The 11,462-nt window shown below is 39.8% G+C and overlaps 1 protein-coding gene across 3 annotated transcripts in view; it reads right to left on the reverse strand.

Annotated features, from left to right (window-relative positions):
- The window catches only part of LOC120104703 (pentatricopeptide repeat-containing protein At3g02330, mitochondrial-like), a 19,810-nt gene extending 11,253 nt beyond the window's left edge, over nt 1-8,557 (reverse strand). Inside the window, exons 1-3 of one of the 3 annotated variants that reach the window (XM_088710988.2) lie at nt 5,237-8,557; nt 5,046-5,154; nt 2,103-2,328 (exon numbers count right to left, since the gene is read on the reverse strand). In XM_088710988.2, the coding sequence (XP_088567114.1) occupies nt 5,533-7,827 (2,295 nt within the window). In that variant the 5' untranslated portion in view covers nt 7,828-8,557 and the 3' untranslated portion in view covers nt 2,103-2,328; nt 5,046-5,154; nt 5,237-5,532. The remainder of the gene's footprint in view (nt 1-2,102; nt 2,329-5,045; nt 5,155-5,236) is intronic. The other 2 variants (XM_089927151.1, XM_088710987.2) reach the window with 2 other exon arrangements.
- Between the last annotated feature and the right edge of the window lie 2,905 nt (nt 8,558-11,462).

Genomic DNA, 11,462 nt, shown 5'->3' on the forward strand with positions numbered 1-11,462 from the left:
AACCATCTTCCTTTCTCATAAACATTATTGCTGCCACAGCATGACAACATAGGGGAAAGCTTTTTCCCCTTAAGCAACCACAAAATTGAATGCAATGGACTTCATTTTGAATCTTCAGGTATATAACTACATCAAAATTTTCCAAGCCATCTCTCTTTGCTTAAAATCTTTGCATCATTAGTCTCTTTATTGTCTTCAATAATGTAATAATAGGCTTGCCTCTAGCATCAATGATATTATTACTTCCTCATGATATTATTACTGCCACAACATCACAACATAGGATGCCAGAGTGATCCCAGCTTCTACATCAACCATCTTCCTTTCTCATAAACATTATTGCTGCCACAGCATGACAACATAGGGGAAAGCTTTTTCCCCTTAAGCAACCACAAAATTGAATGCAATGGACTTCCTTTTGAATCTTCAGGTATATAACTACATCAAAATTTTCCAAGCCATCTCTCTTTGCTTAAAATCTTTGCATCATTAGTCTCTTTGTCGTCTTCAATAATGTAATAATAGGCTTGCCTCTATCATCAATGATGTATTCACTAAAAGACTCATATATTGTTCGCAATCTTTGCTCGAGTCAATTAGCTTTTTGTCAGTTAGGTTCGCATAAAAAATCTAAAACATCTTTAGTACCCTAAAAATATAGTGCTTTTCAATTAGTGAATAGCTATGCGTAGAGTGACCACAAAAATCTAGGTACCAAAACTATAAAATACCACTGAACAAAGCATAAAAAAATTATCACAAAGCAATCACGGAAGAGCAAATGCATGGAGTGAAAAAATTACCTTAAAGCAATCTCAGATAGAAAATATGAGAGATTTTCCCCACATTACACCCAAATATTAGAAGAGGGACCACAAAATACTAAATCCTAGTGAAGCAGGCATAAAAAAACTTGAAACACCAAATCCTAGTGAATCAGACATAAAAAATCATACTCAAGCATAAACAGAGGGAGAGGGCATATAAGAACGGAGGAATACATACATATTAACCGCAAACCTTAGATTATGGTTCACATTGGTCAATCAAGCCCAAAAAATCTTCAAGATAGAAATATAGCACAGAATGTGATTAAAAATTTAGTGTTTTTAAGGAGAAAATTAGAGATAGAATGCTTACTTGATTTACTAATCTTTTATATTGGAATGAGTCAATAGTCAAAAGTTTTGGCAATTCCGAGGGGGGGAAGAGCTTTCGATCTTTGTTTATCCTTCATAATAATAATATCTCGTGGTTTGCAATGATAACTTGATATATCCGTCATACGACTATTAATTAAAATATGTCTTGGGTTAACTTAGCCCAACTCCAAGAATGGTCGAAGCCGTACCCAATTGAAACACATGCCGGGAAAGGGAGAACGGCAGTGGAGGGTCAGAATGGAATGAGAGATAATTAGGGATACTGGAATGAACTAGTTTAAAAAGGGTAAAGATATTTTTGCCCTTGGTGACGGCACGCTAAAGATGTTGGTTAGTTTATAGACAGCAGCATCAAATTTCCTGTAACTCAAAGTATCTAATTAAAAATATTTTAAAAAAAGATAGGGCAGGTAAAACTATAATTTTTTAAAAAACTAATAATTAGTAGCGAATAATTTATTGTCATCTACTAAAAGAAATAATGAAATTTGTTATTATTTTGACGGGACAAACCGATTCGTCCAATGCCTCAAGAGTCATGCCCACGCTATTTTTTTATAATAAAAAAAAAGATGGTTCTGGGAATGAGGTAGGAAGCCATTCCTATCTTAAAGATCTAAACCCTAGAGGCAGAGGGAACTCCACCGAACCATAAGCAGCAAGTGTAGACTAAAAGCTTACCGGACTTCTAGTTGCCAAAACAAGTCCGTTTGGGAAGAGTTTTTGAGATTGAAGAGATGAAAAAAAAAATGATGTTTATGATCCAGAAACCTTAAGTTTTAGGCTCTTATGGATTAAGTCATGCTTTATATAAAATTTAATGAATTTTAACTGCTTATGAATGAAAATAACTATTTTTCACCAAGTAGTAAAAAAATGAGCTTCATAAAGATACACTACAACATCTGAAGAAGAGAGATAAGCTATAAGCAGTTGTACCTTATATAAATATTGGTCACCGGTAACTACAAAGATAACTTATACAGCAAAGTTATACGTGGTATAACTCTGAAGAAGGAAACTGTCGCAACCTCTGCAAATTTGCATCGGGAAGATCCAGTAGGTCCTGCAGAGTTGAGAAACCAGCTTTCTTGATATGACTCAGAAGATCATTGTTCATGCAAGGCAGCATCCACAGGGATGAATCTCTTTCAAACCAGAAATCCTGAAAATAACAAATGTAAATTAGGGATGAGTAGCAAACAACATTCATACCCTTGTGGGGATATCTCTGTGGTTATTCGTGTTGACAGCCAAATTTGGAAAATCATTCATTAAACTTATACGTAAAGAGAAACGTCCCAAAAGAACAAGAGTGATACCACAATGACTATTTTTGACTTCATCAGATTTTTTAAATTTCGAAGAACAATCAATTAAACTGACAACATAAAAGATTTTTTTCAATACTAAATTTTGGGTAAGAATAGCACATCCTTGAACCGTATAATCTGTAAATACTCAGCCTGAGTACAGCAAATATATTGTGTCATAACATTTATACTCCTGACGAGACAATTTACCCAGTCCTTTAACATCTAGAGATATATAAAGTAGTGAATTCAAAGGCTTTGCTAAGAAATATGGAGCTTCATTGGACACAGAAAATGACAATAAAATTCTACTACCCCCCGACTCCACATCCTCTACTGCCACATAAGATGCACACAGATGCTTTCTTCTGCAGGATTTTAGTTTTTCCTTTCGTCATTGTTTGTGATCATGAGACTCTGGCTAAATAACACGCACAATGCATCGACTATTGATCATTGTCAATGCATGATGGTGATGCGTATGGCTAATTTTTGCAAAAGATAGCTTGAACCACATAGGCAACAACAAAATAGGGAGCGTTTGGTTGGAAGGATCTGGCAAATACACATGAATTGACTTCCATGAATACACATGAATTGACTTCCATGACTGGTCAACCCGTGCCAAAGTCCAAAATCTTTATGGCCACCCACATCAGTCCCCATCATTGCTAAATGAATTCTAACATTCAAGCTTTGAGTACATGTCAATTAGAGCAGTACTCACGAAAGGGTCTGATCCAAAACCAGAGACAATCACTTGGGCATGCATTTGCTCCCCCGAGCTCAAAGATTTTGACTTGGAACAAGCTGCAATCGAGCTAGAGAGCACGAACTGGTTGGGCTCAAGGGCTAGTTTATGCAACTGGGCCATCAAATGCAAGGCAAGATTGGGATCACCGGACCTAGAATTGGAAGATATCAAGGTGCAATAAGAGATAAGGTTTCTTTCAGGCATTTCTTCGAAGAGCTTGCGGGCATCGTCAAGTTGGGTGGATTTAGAGTAGAGGTTGAGGAGATGGTTACAGAGAACAGTCTCATGTAAAAATCCAATCTTGATGATATAAGCATGGAGGGATTTGCCAGCTGGGAGAGAATTTTGGGCTATCGAAGATTTAATGGCCGATGCGATCAAAGAATAGGAGGGGGTGGAGATCGCCAGCTTCATACTAGCAGCAGTAGGAAAAGCCTACCAGCAATAACCACCAAAAATGAGTAAAAAAAAAAATCTGTAGATCTCTGAGGATGTGGAATTGGAGGGATGAGCATAAATACGCAAAAGTAACTTTCAGAAATGAAAATAATTTGATATTATAATAATATAAAATAACTACACGGGAGAATTGTATATTTGGACAGCTGGAGTGTGCGCACCTGAACCATGCATGGTAAACTAGGGCTTGTTTGGCATCAACTCGAGTTTCCAACTTTCAGTTTTCATTTAGAACCAAGTTTCCATTTTTAGTTTTTGAAAATCCTTTCTCACTTTCGATAAATTGTCCAAACTAAAAAAAATCTCAAATTTTCACAATTTTTGAAAACCAAAAAAGCCATGGCTGTCACTACTGCCTCTATCGCTACTGCCACCACCACCATCGTCAGCCTCTACTGACAATGCCACTGCTACCATGGTCTCCACCACCGTCGCTGCCACAAAACTTAACCCAAATGACTACCAAATAAGTTTTGGGATTTGGTTTAAAAAAAAAGAGACTATTTTCAGTTTTCATGAAAAATGAAAGTGATGCCTAATGCAACCTAGATTTGAGCCTAGATCTGCTCAGGTTGAATTTGAAGATAAACGATTCCAAAACAAAGATCCAAACTATTGAATGTGATGTACCACTTCTACATGACTTACAAACTGAAAACTGGACGTTATATGGATTTCTTGCCGGTGCATCAACCCATACTCAGTTGGAGATATTCTAAAACACATTTCTTTAAATTTGCATAGTATTTTCACATTGGTCAAATAGATAAACCACAAAGATATATGTAAGCCTAGACAAAAGTTCCCCCTCCACTAAGTCTACTACCTTATCAAAAACTCAGCATCATCCTATTTTGGTACACAACTCAGCATCATCTTTGAAAGAAAGGCCAGGTTACTATTTTGTCTATCTTAACTAGTCAATTTTTTAAATGGATTCTTAACTAGTCAAATTTAATAGCCCACTGATATTAGCAGATAACACCCTCCTCACATAATCTACAATAATGATGCTTTACTTCATGATGCCACCTTTGACTTACTCGATCACCTAAAATTCATCACATGTTTCAAAAATGCCTCAAGAGGTAGCAATTATGTGTGAATAATCTAAAATTGTCCAATTTGGGACCTACAATATACCTAAAGGATATTATCAAATCAAGCATGGCACTAAAATTTCCATTGTCATCCTGAAGTGCAATGTACAACAGATGTGAAGTACTCTTTCAATAACAAGAGTGGTGTGCCCTGGCAAACTAAACTAAATTAAACATAGGTAAAACCCAAGGCCAAGAATATACAAACAAGAAGTGCAGTCATTGGTAATAGTGTTTAATTAAAAACAATGTCTACCTCAATTTAGAACTCTTACTTGCTCTGACAGATTCGATCATCAAGAAAACGAGGATCCTGCTGATTCTGAGGAGCATATCTTTATGTATCTGATTTTAAATATTTTCTCCTGCAATTCATAATAAACCAACAAGAATTAGAATTTATAGGAGAAAAAGCAAGAAAAGAAAGAAATTCGGTAGAAGGATCACCAGAAAACATTCTGCAGAGATGCCCTCCGCTAAAAGTAATTGCTTGAGAGGCATAAGAGCTCGCCATCAGTGAGAAATTTGAATGGTTCTGGTTGGAACCAAGGATGCACTGTCCCATGTAGCTCAGATCCATGCTTAAATAGTAGAATGCAGATGAAGGAGAAGGCTGGAAATCTCTGAGAAGCCCATGCTTTTGTCATCCTTCACAACAGCAATCAGTTGGCTGTTCCATGTACCCCTGTTGTTCAAAGCACTCATTGCAAATTCTTCATGTTGCAGCCGAAGAACATTTTTTGCTAAATAGCACCATAACTGCATAGAGGCTCTTCTGTAGTCCTCACCCAACTTAATCCAGGTTCCTTTCTCAATCCTATTCTCATTCTCCTCCTAGTGTTTTCTGCATCATCCCACTTCCCTACTTCAGAATACATATTGGACATGAGCACAAGTGTTGGGCTATCTTCACCTTGCATTCCCATTACATGGTCCCTAGCAAGTCGTGCTAGCTCAACATTACCATGAAGCTTGCAAGCAGCTAAAAATACTGTCCACACAGATGCATCAGCCTCAAACGGCATGTTTTCGATAAAGAGTCTTGCCCTATCCAGCATTCCCGCCCTACCAAACAGATCAACCATGCATGCATAGTGTTCCATGCATGGAACTATCCCATACTTAGAAACCATCTGATCAAAGAGTTGAACTCCATTTTCAACTAGACCGCAGTGGCTACATGCAGACAAAAGAGAGACAAAAGTCACATGGCTTGGATCAACATTATGCTTTTCCATCTTAGCATATAGATCCAGCGCCTCATGTCCATATCCATGATGGGCATATCCAGAGATCATTGTGCTCCAAGAGACTATGTCTTTGTTCATGAGTTCATCAAACAACCTTCTGCCATCTTCCAAAGCTCCACATCTTGCATACATGTCCAAAAGAGCACTGTTGGTGAATTCATCCATTATCCCATGCTTTATGCTGCATCCATGGATGCATCTTCCTTGGTCTAGACCAGCTAGGTGCCCACAAGCCCTTAAGATGCTGGAAAAAGTGAAATTGTTAGGATAGACTTGTGTAGAGCACATTGTTTTAAAGAGCTTTATTGCATCTGAATGGAGACCCAACAGAGTGAGGCCTGATATGATTGTAGTCCACGAAATGACATTTCTATCTTTCATCTTGCCGAAAAATTCTATAGCCTCCTCTGCTGCACCCCTTTTGAGTAAACCATCTAACAGTGCATTTTTGACCATATAATCTGACCCAAAACCATGCTTAATTACATGAACATAGAGACTCCATTCATGTCCACAACATGAAGTCATCAAAGCAACGAAGGTAGCAAGATCCATGTCTAGATGTTGGCGGTTCATTTCAACAAACAGGGCCACAGCCTCATTAAAATTTCCATTTTGCCCATGCCCAGAAATTAATGAATTGTATGAGATGGTATTTCTTTCATTCATGCAATCAAACACTTTACAACCTTCCTCCACCATACCACATTTCATGTACATATCAATCAAAGCAGTGTTAACTACCAAATGTTGCCGAAATCTGGATTTCTCCACGACCCCGTGAATTGTCATTCCCAAGTCAAAAGACTTCAAACCTCCACAGGCTTTAAGAGCACCAGATAAAGTGCACTCATTAGGGTCGAAGCCATCCAACCTCAGCTCACAGAAATATTGCAGTGCAATCCCATCTAGCTCATTTTTTGTGTATCCGCCAATCATGGCATTGTACACAGCAGTATCAGCAGATAAGATGTTCTTGAAAACTGTTTCCAAGCCTTTTATGTCTCCAAACCTACCATACAAATCAATGAGAGAGGTTCCAACAAAACAATTAGAATCAAATCCAGTCTTCACTATAAATCCATGAATTTGCTCCCCGATCTCCCTTTCCAATTCTGAGCAGGCCTTAATCAAACTACCAAAACTGAACTCTGTTGGCTTGAAATCAAAATCCTGCCTTGCTTCTCCAAAGAGCCGTAGAGCATCCTCATAGGCACCAAAGCCCACATAACCGGAAATCATAGAATTAAGCATCACTGGATCGCCAACTAGGCTCCGCCTGAAAACTGAAACAGCCAACTCCGGATAACTAAGCTTTGAGTACATGTCAATTAGAGCTGTGCTCACGAAAGGGTCTGATCCAAAACCAGAGACAATCACTTGGGCATGCATTTGCTCCCCCAAGCTCAACGATTTCGACTTGGAACAAGCTGCAATCGAGCTAGAGAACACGAACTGGTTAGGCTCAAGGGCTAGTTTATGCAACTGAGCCATCAAATGCAAGGCAAGATTGGGATCACCGGATCGCGAATTGGAAGATATCAAGGTGGAGTAAGAGATAAGGTTTCTTTCGGGCATTTCTTCGAAGAGCTTGCAGGCATTGTCAGATTGGCTGGATTTAGAGTAAAGATTGAGGAGATGGTTACAGAGAACAGTCTCATGTAAAAAGCCAATCTTGATGATATGGGCATGGAGGGATTTGCCAGCTGGGAGAGAATTTTGGGCTATCGAAGATTTAATGGCCGATGCAATCAAAGAATAGGAGGGGGAGGAGAACGCCAGCTTCATAGTAGCAGCAGTAGGAAAAGCCTCCTAGGAATAACTACCAAAAATAAGTTTAAGAAAAAATCTATATATCTCTGAGGAATTGGAATTTGAAGGGATGAGCATAAATACTCAAAAGCAACTTTCCCAAATAAATATAATTTGGTATTATATTAAAATAAAATAACGACACGGCTGAAAGGTGAAAATCAAGTATAAAGCCCTTTGACTACTAATTCTATGCTATGGAAAGCAACAAGAACAAGGAACTTATCTTCTTTAAATGATTTCCCAATGGTTTAAAGTTTCTCCGATTATCTCCAACTTAAGTCCGACTTTTTATCGGATTACTTTTATCATTTTATGAGAATTGGAGACTTGGAACTCGCAGCAGACGCGAGGGAGGTGGTCGGGACTCGCAGCGGCGGCAGGAGCTCGGTGGTGAAGCGGACGCGCATCTGCCTCCTACGCGCTTCCGCCATTGGCATCCATCTCGGATCAATATCCCTCCCTTTCTATTTCTCTCTCGCTCTCTCTCTCTGATGCTGTGGTGATCGGAGAACCTCGCCGGCGGTGAGACGGCGGAGGTCGGAGGGAGAAAAGGGGGAAAGTGATAGAGGGGGCGATTTGAGCAAGGCTTAGGGGGCGTTTGGTATGGCTTGATCGCCGTGGACCAAGAGTAATGTGGGTGGAGGTGATGCTCATATTTGGTTGCACCCTACATAGCTGTGATTTTAAATCATATTCACTCCTCAAATCATCTCCTAACTCGATGATGGGATACTTGTTCTTGAGATCTGGAATCCAAGATCACCCCAGGGCGGTGATCCTGGGTTAAAAATTAAAGACAAAAATATCCTTCAAGTTAGCAGAAAAATTGATATATCAATATACCATATGTCAATGTTACACACACACACACATATATATATATATATAATGTTGATATTATATATTATATTAAAGATATATATATTATATTAAAGATATATATATATTATATTATAATATATTACTAATCATATTATTATTATATTAATATTGAAGAATAATTTTAAATTCTAGTAAAAATATATTATTATATTTTATATTTATATAATAAAAATATTTAATATATTATTATATTACTTCTATTTACCTTATTTTTCTAATCAAAATAATTAGTATTAAAAAAATCTATTATAAGTATAAATAAAAATATTAATTATAATGAAAAATAACATCTTTTTATAATAAATATATTTTTATAGAATATATTAATAATTAATATATTAATAAATATATTAATATTTTATTATAATATATTTTATATGATTAATAAATATATGATAAGGGCTACTAAAAGTAGAATATGTGACAAAATTATGGAGCTATTATAAGAATTAGTATATTGACTTACATTTTTAATTCATGAGAATTAAAAATATATAAAAAATCAATATAAGATATATCAAAGGTATTTGTGGTATTATGTGGTCAGTGATTTTAGATCCCCGTACCATACCAAACAAGTTACTAGTGGATATCCAGAAATTTTTAATCACTAGACCATCGCCTACAAACACATTGATCTTAGATCACCGGGATCAAATCACCCCAGCATTTGGATCATCAGGTATCTTAGATCACCGTGGTGATCTTGTTGGGGTTACCAAACGCCCCCTTAGGGTTATGGTCGGGAGTGGATGGTGATAAGGCGAAGCAAGATGGTGAAGGAACGAGAAAGTATTCATCCATTCGCGGGTTGGGTTGGGCTGCCCTGGGGTAGGGGCCAACCCAATAAACTTAGCGCAGAAAACTTTCGGACCAAGTCTCGCTAGAGTTTGGTCGGATTAGATTGAGTCAACTCGGGTCGATGATTTAATATTGGAACCTAGGTTGGCTTAATTTTTGATCCAACTTGATTGTGGCCAAGGTAGTAGAGTTAATCATAGGTAACCCTCTTGCTATAATGAGTAATGTCACAGCACTCATCTTGTGCTTGCTACTTGGTGTAAGAGAATTTATGTTTGTGGTATTTATGGGATAATTGAATAATAAGTTGCCTAGTTAGCCAAATATGGGCCCTATGATTTGTCGATGTGCACTAACACATATCTTAAAGCATTTCCATGATACATATGCAAATAAAATGGTTAGGCCATCGTGTTGTCTTTTTTCTATGAGATTTTTGTGCTGCAATTGCTTTGCTCTTCTTTTTTTTTTTTGGTACAACGGCGGCTCACACCCTACGGGTGTGGATACGGCCTACAAAATCTGAAACAAATAAAGCTAAAAGAGACTCCGACACTGTGTCGGGCTCCCTCAAAATAAAACCTCCAGAATAGTGAGCCGCATAGGAAGCGATCCAATCAGCTGCGCCAATTCGCTTCCCAGTAGACGTGTGTAACCCGATGGGTTTCACACGCCTGCAGAAGTCTGCGAATGTCCAGAAGCAGCGATCTACCCTCACCTGCACGATCTCGACCCCTGACCCAATCAATCACAGTGGCCGAGTCGCCCTCAAGAATGATCTGGTCTGCACCAAGTGTCCGTCTCGCATAAGATATGCCCTCTCAGGCGGCTCGGAGCTCAGCACACACCACTGATGCATCGAAGATCCGCTGACCCCCCAACCCCACTAGCCTGGCATCATGATCTCGAATGACGAAGCCTACACCTCCGCCTCTCCGGTCAGCTGCCATGCTACCATCGAATTTCACCTTTAGGAAACCAGGGGGTGGGGGTACCCAGGATACGAAAACATATCTGGGCGTTACAAGAGCAGAAGGGGTACCCCAGATGTCCCTGGCCAGCCCGGAAGGTGAACTCACAACAGTACTAAGGAACTCCTCTGCATGCAAAAAAGCCCTGGCCACCATCGCCCACGGGGGCGAGCTGCGACCCTCAAAGACTTGTGCATTCCTGTCTAACCAGAAGTGGTAGGCTAGGTATGCAACACAAGTCCCTCTCTCCTCCACCCCGGGCCCTGCCCCGGGATCTCCAGGAAGCGAAGGAACTCAGCAATGGACGACCATCTCTGCCCCGGGTCATAGGAAATCCCTGCACACCTCCAGATCTGAACGGCCCGCGGGCACTCAACTAGCACATGATAGATGGACTCCTCCGCCTCCGGACAAGCTCCACAGTCTGCTGCTATCCGTACTCCCTGCCGCATCAGAACACAGGAATAGTGCGACGCGTGGATGAACATGTAGTCTCCAGATCTAGGTACCGTCAAAATGTCGGGTCACTGCTCCTCCTCTCCACTGCGCTATGTTGCGGGAACTCATTGTCGTCCGCCCGGACAAGCTCCATATCCTCCTATCCACTGTCATCCCCATCGGGATCGGTAAGGCCAGCACTTGCTCTGCGAGTTGCTCATCAAACACCCGCCTAACCAGATCTGCATCCCATCTCTGCTCCCCCTGGACAAATAGAGCACTCACTGTGCGCCCCTCCAACCAACCATGGTCCATCAATGTGGGCTAGTCCTGCAGTATGCCCTCCGATAGCCACCTATCCTCTAGAATGCTGATAGTCTGACCAACCCCAATCTCCCATCGGATCATAGGCATCACCCCCGGGGCACGAGTACATATCTCTCTCCAGATAAAGGAAGACCCACGTCCAGCTCTGAAAGTGGCCGAAGTGATGGGGTCGCCATACTTCGCCCTCGG

The sequence above is a fragment of the Phoenix dactylifera genome, chromosome 14 (assembly GCF_051530095.1).
Source record: "Phoenix dactylifera cultivar Ajwa chromosome 14, Ajwa_hap1_PhDact_Kaust_v1.1, whole genome shotgun sequence".
NCBI classification, from domain to species: Eukaryota; Viridiplantae; Streptophyta; class Magnoliopsida; order Arecales; family Arecaceae; genus Phoenix; species Phoenix dactylifera.